Here is a 13264-nt window from a genome sequence, read left to right as displayed (position 1 = left end):
CAGCCTTTTACGATCATTCTCTTTTAACATGTTGCCCTGTATTTCCGGTAATATCCCCAGAATTAATATTTCTTTGGTTCTTAGACATCTTCCCCCTGATTTGTTAATGGTCAGTACACCCTACGGTACTAAAGAGAACTGTTTCTCTTCTGGTATCTTTGACAACATAATCCTTAAGTAAATTTATTACCCTCTACTCTGACTCCCCCAAAAGTCAGGGCACTTTTCAGAGCACACATCTCCCAAGAGTCGAGATGCCATTAGTACACTGTTCTTGAAGGACCACTCCTCCCCCCCCCCCATTATCTATCACCCTTAGAGATTCTGGTTCAGTTTGTCTGGGGTGAGGCCTGGGTGTTGGGATTTTTTTTTTTTTTTGGAAGCTACTTATTTGATTCTAAGGTGCACCCGTGGTTGAGAGCCACTGAGAAAGAACAAAGGAATATGCTTTATAGAAGAACTGTTGCTTCCTCATGATACCCCTTTATGAGACACCTTTGTAGTTAGATGAGAAGTGGAGGGAGTAGCTAATGTCTGCCCTTTCTTGCCACCCTCAAAAGTCCCTGGGATCCTCAAGCATAAATGAATCTCTGTTTTGGGATGGTTTTTTTTTTTTTTCTTCTCCCACCACGACTTCTAGAGGGACCTTCACAGAAGGGTCCCGCTTGAGAACTTTAGTGGGTTACATAGCTCATTTGAGGAGTCTATTCAAAGCTCCTCTGAATTACATTAGGGAAGCAGGCCTGGGTGCAGCCTGGCTGGTGCTGGCTCTCCTGCTGGCCCTGAGGAGGCTGTGCAGCCGGCTCCCTTGGTTTGTTGACCTCGGTCGTCCTCCAGGCATACCCTCCCAGGCGACAGCTTCTGAACTGCCCCCTCTCCTAGCCCCACGTTCCTATATATCTCCAGATTTCATTCTATGTTACTGGAGCTATAAATCCTCAAAATGCTTTAGAAAGTCCAATATTGCAGCAAATTGTAACTGAGTAACTCACATTAGTAAGCATTTTAATAAAACGTACATACGCCACAAGAGATTGAAAGGCAAGAAAGTAGAAAATCATGGGGCAAATGCCCGGCGTAGCCTGTGTCATGTACGTACACAGTGTGTACCATTGTGTCTGTGCGGATTTTCATCATCATGAAGGCCTGGAACACGCACTCATGAGCTGTGCCACAGCCAGGCAAAACCGGGCCTGCGCCCTGCAGGGGCAGCTGGGGGGTACTTCCAGGCATTCGCTCACTTTCATCCAGGATTTCTCAACACTGACACTACTGACTTCCTGGGCCAGGCCAGTTTTTGTTGTGAGGCACGGTCCCGTATTCTGTAGGCTGTTTAACAGCACCCCTGTCTCCTGCCCACTAGATGCCAGTAGTTCCCCTAAGCCGTCACACCCCAAAATGTCTCTAGGCATTACCAAATGAGTAGGTAGGGGTAAATTGTCCCCCTACGAAACCCACTGGTGTCGTCTGAAGATACTTTGTGTCTGCTCATATCAATTTTGTTTCAGTATCAAACAAAATTTGAAACAACAGTATTAAAAAATTAAACCCCCAAATGGGGGCTCTACCAAATAGGTATTCTAAAAACTAAAAAACACAAATAGAAAACTACCATTTATATTCAAAAGAATGGAAAGGTAAATGCTTGACACATTTTAATAGCCAACCAAAGAAATACCAGTTGTGGGGTGCCTGGGTGGCTCAGTTGGTTAAAAGTCTGACTCTCGGTTTTGGCTCAGGTCATGATCCCAGGGTTGTGAGATCAAGTCCCGTGTCAGGCTCCACACTGAGCGTGGAGCCTGCTTGAGATTTTCTCTCTTTCTCCCTCCACCCCTCTCCCCCGGGGGGTTCACACGTGCTCTCTTTTTCTCTTTGTCTCTCTAAAGTAAAAAATATGTATATATTAAAAAAGAAGTATCAATTGTATGTCAGCTGTATAGTTTACTGTTTCAAGGGAGAAATTTTTTAATAAGCCACTCATTAAAGCTTAAGGCCACAGGCTCAGATAACCTCAAGAGTAGATGAAAGATTTCACATCTTTGGAGTAGACTTCTGAGCAAATTTCCACATTGTTCAAATCCAGATTTCACCATCTTGATTAAAATGTGATATAATTTATGAAAAATGTTTTTGTCGCAGAAATTCAAAAGCTTTACAAGAAAAAGTTGAAGAAAATTGTGGGTTTTTTTTTTTTTTTTATTAAATGAGATTTGAATAGCTATTGAGAAGCTTCACAAATTGAGTTTTCTGAGTGCGATTGAGTTACGGACCTGTTCCCATTAGGCAGGACTGAGGCTGGGCTTCAGTGTGTGTGGTTCAGCCAAGCAAAACAAAAACCTTTCATTATGGAAATATTTAAACATGAAAGTAATCAAAATTGTATAAGACAGCCTCATGTATTCATCATCCAGTATCTTCTCAGCAGTCCCCATCTCAAAGCCAGCTCTACCTGACTGCTTCTCACCCCAGGACCTCTGCCTCTCCTGTGTGGCCTTGAAGCAAATCAGTCTTGTCCCCGATAGAAAGGGCCTCTTAGGGGAAAGGCAGCCACAGTCTTGTGTGTTACTGATGATATCAGTCCTTTTTCTTTTAAGGGCAGCTCTCTGCTTGAACCTTGCTAGGGTTCTTTCACTGATCAGCCTATGTCCCTACCCATTTACTCTTGAGATACATTTTTCATATCCCAAGTTGGAGTTCAAAATGGAGGAGAAAAATATCTCAGGCCTGGCATAAGAACATACGAAAGAATATTTTCTCCTGTATAAAATTTTAAAAGAAAATAATTGCTGCTCAAAGTAGGAGACTCACAGGAGAATATGCCAACTATGGTGTTGTGATTGGGTTCTGGGGAGTTGAATGTCGTCTGCAGCCAATAGTCCTTTGGATAGCAAATGTTAGTATTCTCTATTAATTTCCCTGGGTTTGGTGAGAAGGATTTGGGAAAATCCTTGAAGACATGACTGGTAAACTCCATCTGTCTTCCCTAATTCATTCCTTTATTCTCACATTCTCTTCTCTTCTCCCCTCCTTCCTTCCTTGCTTGCTTCCTTCCTTTGTTCCTCTCCTCTGCCTCCTTCCCCTTCCCCCAAAAGTTTTAGCTAGGCACATGGCCACTCATCTAGCCATCTAGAGACTTCATTTACCAGTATCCTTTGGCTAGGTGTGGCCATATGACTGAGATCTTAGCAGTGGAAGGTGAGCACCAGTCCTCTGCCCCACTTGCTTCAAAGGACATCACGCTCCACTTCCTCCCCAATAGGGAGATTCAGTAATGAACCTGGCTACTTTGAGCCCCGAGGGTCGAAGGCACTTGGGGAAGATGATGGAGCTGACCCACTAGCCAGTCGCTGGATCACCTCCTGAAGCAGGCCTCCAGAACCCCAGAGAAACAATTGAGCCACTCTTATTTTGGGTCTGTATCCAACACTTCCACCTCTCCCCTAATCAATCCTAATGGAGTCATTCTTTCCCAAAGTGCATCATTTCGTTACACTTCAGACTTCATTCTGTGGCCTTGAAAAACATAGCGTCCGTGTTTTCATTTAGCGGCTGTCCTGCAGAGAGTGGGATCAGCCCCCCACCCAAAACTGATGGGCATTTGGGGACTGGTGATGGCACACCCCCAAAGGATGTGACAAGATTTATGACTCCTGGGATTTGCTGGCAAGGGTGGAGCAGGCACACCTCAGTCCAGGGGGCACTAGGCAGGCAGTTTGGTTGTTTGTAGATTTCATTGTGATCAGGAGGCAGGGCCAACCTGAGAATTCCTGCCTGCTGGGGCTGGGTAGCTCAGCTGTAGGGCAAAAAGAAAAGGGGAGTCTGAGGCTTGAGAGCAGTCAGTGTTCAGACATCCATACTGGGGTTTTCCTCTTTATCACAGCCCTGAAATAATATCTTCATGAGAACCTGATAATCAAATGGAAGAATAATCATCAAACCAGTAATGGCATGAGAGTATTAATTTTCCAAACCTAAGAAAATGCATAAATCCATTTCTCTGTGCCACTCCTCTTAATTCAAATATGTCATCTATCCCTGGACTAAGAAATTTTGGAGACAGGGAATGTCCCTGAGGCCCTTTATGACTGTAAATTTTCTTAGGATGTTTAAGTGAATTTTAATCTCACCAAGAAGCGCGAGATAAAGGGAAGAGAAAAAAAGACTTTAAGTGACAAACTTTCAGTGAACAAAGCTGTTTTTTCAAGTAGCAAAAAGTAAAGTAATATGCCATTAGCAGAAGACTAATTATGCCTTTGTATAACTGTGTTCCTTTCAATAGAGGCAGGTTATTAAATATATATCTAAAGGTGTTTAATTCTAATACCTTTCTAAAACTTATAAGGAAACTTAGAAATTAAAAGGAAATCTTTTGTCAGACCACATGTCACCATACTCATAAAGGATTAGAACAATTATGCAAATCAAATTCTAGAAATAGCTCTGGGTATCCCATAATTCCTCAAGATAGATATGCAAATTACACTGCTCGTGACTGGGTTGAAAGAATTACACAATGTACAGTTACACTCTTTATGTCGCTATCCCTGATGAGAACCTGCGACAGGGGTTCCTCCCTGTCTCGTCTCCTTCTTCCTCTTCTACTAAGCACATTGCCATGCAAATTGGTCAGTGCTCAGGAAACACATTGGGGAAAATATATGGAGGAATAAGCGGGGAGAAAATAAAATGTGAAGTGACAAAGACATGGAAAAGTTTCATCTCCACATGCATTTTACATTTCATGATCTCTGGAGAATATTCTAATACGGCATGTATTAAGTCAGCATCGAAACTTTAATAATTTTCCAAAGCCTTTTGGAATTACAGCACGTCTGTAGTTCAGGAAAATGAAACCATTTATTGCCCTGACCAGGTTCCAACACAGGGCCTAACCAAAAAACAATGTGCTCCTCTCACATATCATATCCTGGCATATCCTAGAAAGCTCCGTAGATTGGCACATTCAGGTAGTAGAAATCAATCAGGGAAATTTTTACAACTGTACTTAGCCAACAGTTTATATGTTCTCCACCTAGAGTAGACTGGTCACTTAAATCTTTATTTATAAATGGCGAAATTATTCCTCCTAGAAGCCAAGTAATATTAGCTTTAATGTACCTGTCTCCTTGATGTTACAGAGAAATAAGAGAATTGTGTTTATGCCTTGACATTGCAGCTTAAAATGTTTTTACCGTGTAATTTGAAGTGACTTCAAGACTTGAGGCTTTCAGATAACAAATTTCAAGCTGTCTGTTTCTCTTAAATGACTGCATGCAGGACACAGGATGCACTAAATACCTACTAAGGCTTTCCCCCTGCTTTTTCCTTGACCAAAAGCACAAAATACCTTTTTCTGTAGTGAAAGCCTACTATTTCTTCTTTTGGCAGGGAAGTGGAGTGGTCTTCTTGAGGACTGCCTGTTTCATTTCTGTTAAGTTCTGACTTGTCTAATTAATAATGGCTTTGCGGGCTCTCCTTGAAGCAAGATTTTATATAACAAATTTCCTCCATTAAAATGACCACATTCCTTACTGGCGCTTGGATATTTGGAGAGAATTGGAACAGAAAATGTTGAGCAGAGAATTACATGGTTTTATTTCACTTAGAGGACTTTATTTTTTTAAATGGACACCAGGGTGAGGAGAATGTGGGAGTCAGAAGATAAGAAGAACCCGAGAGGAGGGGGAAGAGGAAAACTGGACAATTTTGTTCCAGTCTTCTGGTTTTTCCTCCTTTCCTCACTTGGGTAACCAGAGATCCCAGACAATTGATTATGATGTCTGATCTCCTCATTATCCCCAAGCACCTTATCTAGGGCCTGCTTTGGACATACATTATGTTCTGACTTGATTTGTGGCTCGAGGCACGTTTGCTAGGTGTCTCCAATTAGCTTGCTAACTCATTAGCATACGGGGACCTTCCACATCCCCGTCTCCTCCTGCCCTGCCCAACACACAGAAACTGGCCGCTTATTAGCTTACAATACGAATTGATTACTGTCCATGGGTTTACTCAAGTGGTTTTCCATTTTCCTGTAACTAGATTTATGATGTCAAAATCTTAAACATACACTGGTCAAAACTAGCCTAGTAATAGGTAGTCTTTTTCATCTTCTAGGTTTATTTCATTCTAAGAAATCAGGTCAAAGTTCCTATTTTTCCAAAGGCAGGTTAATTCAACAGTCAACAGCAGGCTGAATGACCTGATAGTTGGAAAGAGTGAGTGAATTAAATAAGTATATATTTTTTTAACTTTTTAAATACAATTCTAGGATATCAAGTACTCCTGTCAAAGGAGTGAAGGGAATCGAATATTTTAAGTACTGTTGCCGGTAATTGTTGCTTCAAAAAGCATCATTATTAGTGCCTGAAGCAATAGTAGTTTCTATTTCAAGACTTGGAGTCTATAGGTATGAGGTTGCTTATGGGATTTTTTTTTTTTATGTTTATTTATTTTGAGAGAGAGGGAGAGTTTAAGTAGGGGAGGGGCAGAGAGAGAGGGAGACAGAATCCCAAGCAGGCTCCAAGCTGTCAACACAGAGCCCAATGTGGGGCTCAGTCCCACAAATTGTGCAGTCGTGACCTGAGCAGAAACCAAGAGTCAGACATTTAACCGGCTGAGCCACCCAGGCATCCCATGAGGTTGCTTGTTTGGTTAAGCAGCTCACCTCTGTTAGATGCCTTTCTGGTCTGTTACCTTCACTGTGTTGACAGTATCTCTTCTCATGGTTGCAAGATGGCTGCTGTGGCTCCCAATGCCAAATCCTCACCAAAAACACCCCCAAAGAAAGGAAGTGGTAGGGCTGGGGGAAGACAAGAGAGCTCTATTCTTGGGCTGAGTTGGACCCCCAGGGTCTTGTCTAAGTTGAGGAAAAGGTATAAAGAACCCCTTTGACTCAGACTAAGTTTGCTTTAACTTCTGTTCACTCCAGAAGCAGCTAAAAAGCAATGCAAAGGATATTATTTTTTTTTAATTTTTTTTTCAACATTTATTTATTTTTGGGACAGAGAGAGACAGAGCATGAACGGGGGAGGGGCAGAGAGAGAGGGAGACACAGAATCGGAAACAGGCTCCAGGCTCTGAGCCATCAGCCCAGAGCCCGACGCGGGGCTCGAACTCACGGACCGCGAGATCGTGACCTGGTTGAAGTCGGACGCTTAACCGACTGCGCCACCCAGGCGCCCCTACAAAGGATATTATTGATTTCGGTCTAGAATGTGAGTGGGTGGAGATGGTTTCCCATTACCTCCTTTGCCCCTCACGGAGAGGATCCTGAAGCTCAGCGGCCTTGGCAGGTGACGCAGAATGACACATCTGCCAGGTGAATGGAGAACAGTATTTTACATCCACTGCACTTTCTAACCCCAGATACCTCAGCACACAGACAATTCAGAATGCCAGTAAGACCATAAACTTGCTACTTAACCCACCATGGCCCTCGGATCTAAAGAGTAGGTTTGGAGACTGGAACGTTTTGCAGGGTTTGCCCTAGAACCGTCTTCCCCCCTTTCCTCCCCCGTGGCAGCTAGTTCACTCCTAATGTCTAGGAATTCACACCTTACATCTAAACGCTTAGTAGCAGTTGCATTGGGGAATGGGCATGAGGACTTTAGACACAAGGAACAATACATGCAAAGGCTTGACACATTGCAATCTGTTCAGGGTATGGCGGTTGTGGAGTGGCTGGAGGGCAGGGCCTGGGAAAGGAAAGGACAGAGGTGAGAGCTAAGGGAGCTGAGAGCCACGGGCATACGCGAGGATTCATACAGGTAAACACAGTGCACCAGGAGAGCCCGGAGGAGGGTGGCTGGGCCAAGAAAGGCTTGCAAAATCTTGGATCTGGGTCCAGCATGAACCCAATGTTCACCAGGACCCAGAGGTATGGGTATACAGGTGAGTTCCACCTATGCCATCCCAGTTCTTAAATACTGCAAATATTGCCTCTGCTCTGGAGGGATTGGTGAGAGATTGCCAGAGAAGGGGACATAGGCTTTCCAAGGAGAGCATATACAAAGGTCATCATCAAAGGGAGGATGTCTTTGCATTCCATCCTGCAGGCCTTAGAAAGATGGTAAAGGTTAGACTGGATCCCACCCCCCCCACCCCCCCACCCCCATCCCTCTGCAAAAGGAAACCCTAGCTCAGCCCTAGGACCCAGCACCTGTTATCTTTTAGTGGGCAAAGCACTTGAGAAGGTAGGGGGTGGTGGTGAGATCCAAGACTTGGCAAAAGTAATTGTGCCATGTTTTACATCTTTCAAAAAGAGAAAGGAAAAAAGGAAAGGGAGAGAGAGAAGAATGGAGAGAGGGAATAGAGAAGAGGGACAAAGAAAGAAGGAAAAGTAAAAAAAAAGAAAGAAAAGGAAAGTGGAAACAAATATGGCAAAAAATGACAAGATTTGTCAAGGCTAGATACTAAATAGATTATTGTCATTGTTTATTGGCTTGTTATATGCTTCCCCACTTGAGATATTTCTTTTTTTAAAAAAGGAACAGTTAGGTGGAAATGTAAATAGATACCCTTTTTCTGCAAAGCTTATAGACATAGGATATCAAAACACGTAAAAATGCATAGTTTTGAACCAACAGTTCCATGCCAGGACATTCAGATGAAGATTTATGTACATGAAATCTATTTTCCATTGCCTCAAGTGCAGTGATTACCTGTTTATCTCACAGGAGAGTGGGAGGGGTGGAGACGTGCTAAATAAACTTCCCAAATAAACAAATGTGCTATTTTAATAGAAGTCTTCCCCAAAGACTTTGTACCTGTCCGGCAATTGATGAGTATTCTGAAACGCAACTAAACTTTTTCTTGATGATGTTTTATTAATTAGCAATCAAAGTACATGTTAATAGATTCATTGATCCAAAAAGCTGTTGAGGTGTGAGGGGCTTTTTGCATCTCTACACCATTCCCCTAGACAGCTCGTTTCTCTGCCTCTCTTTGTTCTTCTGTTTCTTTTACAGTTGACTGTCATTTCTCATTACTCTTCACCCGAACTCTCATTAGAAATCATCCACCTAATCAGAATGAAGCACAACAAAACAGAACCACATAATCGAATGTGTAGACATGCCATCTGAAGCGAATCTCTGTCTGAGGGGCACCGGGGTGGCTCAGTCACTTAAGCGTCCCACGCATGATTTTGGCTCAGGTAATGATCTCACGGTTCGTGGGTTCGATCCCCGGGTTGGGCTCTGCACTGACAGCACGGAGCCTGTGTGGAATGCTCTCTTTCCCTCTCTCTGCCCCGCCCTGACTCGTGTTTGCTCACTCACTCTCTCAAAACAAATACATTTTTTAAGAAATAAAATAATAAAGTAAATCTTTGAACAAAGGCCTGTTGGTGTATCTCCAGCCAACCGGTGTGCTTCTTAAAGATGTTCTTTCTTGGATCCAACCACAACCCCTCCTAATAATCTCTGGACCATGCAAGCACTTCAGGTAATTCTTATGTATATTAAAATTTGAGAATCACGGGTTTATGGATTTTCCTGTTAAAAAACAACCACGAACTCAAATCCATATATAGAGAGCAGTCTGAACGGGTTGTCTCAACAGTCAGGTTGCTGCCTAAGGCTGAAGATGTTCAGGGGTCAAATGGTTTGGGCCTTGCTCCATGCCAGGTGCTAAATAGTCTACAAATCACATGGGCTTAGTGACTTCTGTTGTTTTGAACTTGGATCCCTGGCAGGCGGAGGAGGGTTAGATGAAGAGCCTGGGCCTGTCTTTGGGTTAGCTGAGATTTCTGGCAAGTGGCTGTCGGATAATTGACATCTACCTGGTCTCACGACCTGGGGAGGAAGAAGGTAATTGTTACTTGTATTTTCCAACTATGAGACCATCTTCAGACTGTCTTCTGCGGACAAAAAAGAATACTGCTGACCGTTTATCAGAGATAAATTGGCTACACCCTCATTATGACTTATCCCTCTTGCACTGAATACTTAATAGTTCATATTATACAATATGAACTACAATAAATTTCAACATATTTACTGTGCTCATATTTATTGTTTTTATCAAAATGATCACTTTGCTTACACTCGTCTTCCGTATGTTTATTAAAAAAAGTTTTAGGGGCGCCTGGGTGGCGCAGTCGGTTAAGCGTCCGACTTCAGCCAGGTCACGATCTCGCGGTCCGTGAGTTCGAGCCCCACATCAGGCTCTGGGCTGATGGCGCGGAGCCTGGAGCCTGTTTCCGTTCTGTGTCTTCCTCTCTCTCTGCCCCTCCCCCGTTCATGCTCTGTCTCTCTCTGTCCCAAAAATAAATAAAAAACGTTGAAAAAAAATTAAAAAAAAAGTTTTAAAGCAATATATACTACTGCGTTCCTTTAAAGAAAAGATGTGCATCTTTTTATCTTGTATCTTAGCTAGACTCCAAATGCCTTAGATATTCTGATGGTCAACTCAAGAGCCATTCACTCACAGGATAATGGAACGAATACCGTATTTAGAAGTGTATCAGTACCAGTCACAGTCTCAAACAACAGCAACAAGAAACCACTCCAGAATGAAAATACTGGTATATTTGTATAATGCAAAGAGAAATACAGATATAAATCCTCAAAACGGAAGGTACATTAATAAAAATGTAGCATTATAAGCAAAAAATATTATACAGTACTTGCAGAAGTTAGTCTTTCCGTTTAAGATTACAGTGTGTCTACCAAATATTTAAAAGTATGGTTGTCATTATTAATTTAAAATATCCATCAGATGAACAGCACAGCTTAACCTAGCAAACATTTTAAGGAAATGCTTTGTCTTGTAGAAGTAATCATTATATTCCATTCATTGATACCATGAACAAAAGGAGAACAGTTTTCAAAGTGGAAATTAGTTTCATAAGACAGAATAAAACTGGGCGTCTCAAAGCACAAGCTGTTTCCATAAACGTATTTTCATTTTTATTGGCAAAAAATACCTAAGCAATTCTGACTTAGTTCCGACTCTGCTTCCCAGAGCCTTCCCAATCCGTGAACCACAATCAGTACAAAAACATGCAATACTGGTTTTTTTTTCTCCACACCATCACTGACCAAAACACTTTTACTCTTTTTAAAAGTTACAATTTTACAGAAATGTTTCCACTCAAGATTGGTATAATACAGAGAGCAGTTGTTGCCGCTGATGTGTATTTTTCTAGTAGTATAAAGTAAGGTAGGAAACAAATCTTGTCACTTGTCACTGCTGAAAAAACACTGCCTCGCTACTTTACGCTCCCATTTCTGCTCTTCAAATTCATTACCGATACTGAACAAAGTTTTCAACGCTTTCAAAGAACCAGAGCAGCACAACTGACCCCACGGCCGGCAACTCAAGGGGGAACTGACGACAATTTCCCCTCCCCCCTTTCTCCTGCTTCCCACAGAAGACCCTCAAGAAACCAAACTTGTGAAGTCCCCTAGGTTCCTCTACTTCACTGCGAAATGTAATGCCACTTGAGGTTGTCAAAAATAGCTTCTGTAGAAAACTGGCCAAGGTCTTTAGGAAACGTTGCATGAAGAAAATTAGTGTAGGCTTTATTTAAAAAAAAAAAAAAAAAAAAAAAAAGGAACACATGGAATAAAAGACGTCAGTACCAGTACAAAGACTCCAAGGCCTATTGTTCAGGATGAAAATATACTTAGTAGGACAAATGCACGGAGCTGGAGGTGGGGCTGGTACATCGAAACCCATCCCTCCCTCCCCCCCCCCACCAAAAAAAAAGTAGTCTGTACAATCCAAGTGCTTAACCACTTTGAGAGTCATTTTGAAGGCAGCTTAGAAAATTAATAAGGGGGCATAAGAGAGAGAAACGACGTCACTGTCCGAGCCAAAGGGAAAGGCCGGGTGGGGCGTACGAGGCAGGAGAGCCCCTCACAAGCCGATGCCTTTCAAATCGCAGGGGAGGGTGGCCTGGGTGGTCTGGGGGCTCTGGCAGCAGGGGAACTGGGCCCTGAAGCAGTCCCTCAGCTCCCTGTTGAAGAGGAAGCACACGACAGGGTTGATGCCGGCCTGGGCGAAGGTGAGCCACACGGAGGCCGTCAGGTAGGCCTGGGGGACGGCGCCGGGCCGCACCAAGACCCGCAGGTAACTGGCCACGACGTAGGGCCCCCAGAGGAGCAGGAAGAGCAGCGTGACGGCGTAGAACATCTTGCACAGCCTCTTCTCCGTCTTGAACTCCTCGAGCACGAGGAGGCGGCGCGCGCCGCGGCCGGGCCCCGCCGGCCGGATGCCCACGAGCGCGGGCGGCGTGGGCCCGCGGCCGAAGCCCGCCGTCCAGTTGGCGGCCGCCTGGCCGGTGGCGCCGGGGCCGTGGAAGGTCCAGTCGTGGCTGACGGCGGGCACGAGGCGCGCGGGCCTCATCTTGCGGCGGTCGTGGATGAAGAAGAGCAGGCGGAGGTAGACGAGGTGCGTGGCGCCCACGACCACGGCCAGCAGCAGCAGGAAGCCGAGCGCGCCCGGGGCGCCGTCGGGCCGCTGCTCCAGGGCGCACGGCGCGTCCTCGTCGTCGCCGCCGCCGCCGTCCAGCACCGGCGGGAAGGCCGCGGCCAGCGCCAGCGCCCAGGCGGCGCACACCAGCATGGCGGCGCACGGCCAGCCGGCCAGGCGCTCGGCGTAGAAGCGGTGGTGCGCGATGGCCAGGTAGCGGGTGACGCCCACGCCGAGCAGCAGGAAGGCGGCGTGGAAGCAGAAGAGCGCGGCCAGGAAGGCGAGCAGCTTGCAGCCCAGCGCGCCCGGCGGCGCCCCCGCCGCGGCCGCCGCACGCCGCGCCGCCAGCATGACGGCCGGGAGGCAGGCGAGCGCGCGCAGCCCGTCGGCCAGGCACAGGTCGAGCAGCAGGTAGTACGGGGCGCGGTGCAGGCTGCGCTCCCGCACGATGAGCAGCGCGAACAGCACGTTGCCCGCCAGGCTCACGCACAGCAGCAGGCTCAGCGTGGCCAGCTTGAGGCCCAGGGCGGCCGCCTCGCCGCCGCCGCCGCCGCCCGGCTCGCTAGCGTTCGCCATCGCGGCCTCCCCAGGCCGTGCGCTCCGCTCCGGGGCCGCTCCCGGCCTTGCCGCTCCCCAGGCCCGCCCAGCCCGGGCTCCGCCGCCGCGCGGGCCCCGGGGCGAGCTCCCCGGCCGGCGGGGCTCAGCCCGCGGCCGGCTGGCCCCTCCCGGGCTCTCCGAGCCGCCGCCGCGCCGCCGCCATCTCAGGAATGATGCGCGCAGGAGGCGACGGCCACTCCCTGCACCTTGGGCGCCGCGGGCTTCACTGCGGACAGGGCCGTGCCGC

General features: G+C 46.1%; 1 protein-coding gene across 1 annotated transcript; it reads right to left on the bottom strand.

Moving 5' to 3' along the window:
• Positions 1-10510: 10510 nt before the first annotated feature.
• GPR27 (G protein-coupled receptor 27) lies at positions 10511-13062 on the bottom strand. The gene has a single exon (XM_047095556.1). It carries the CDS (start codon positions 12994-12996, stop codon positions 11866-11868), a length of 1131 nt encoding a protein of 376 aa, XP_046951512.1. The 5' UTR covers positions 12997-13062; the 3' UTR covers positions 10511-11865.
• Between the last annotated feature and the right edge of the window lie 202 nt (positions 13063-13264).

The sequence above is a fragment of the Lynx rufus genome, unplaced genomic scaffold (assembly GCF_022079265.1).
Source record: "Lynx rufus isolate CCGP_SWC_20201006 ecotype Redwood Valley unplaced genomic scaffold, mLynRuf1.p SCAF_4, whole genome shotgun sequence".
Classification (NCBI taxonomy): Eukaryota; Metazoa; Chordata; class Mammalia; order Carnivora; family Felidae; genus Lynx; species Lynx rufus.
The sequence above is the reverse complement of the archived record's forward strand: the minus strand, read 5'-3'. Positions and strand labels throughout refer to the sequence as shown.

What these genes read in the sequence shown, in the direction of transcription:
- GPR27 (XM_047095556.1), bottom strand. Translation starts at nt 12,996, where the DNA reads ATGGCGAACGCTAGCGAGCCGGGCGGCGGCGGCGGCGGCGAGGCGGCC.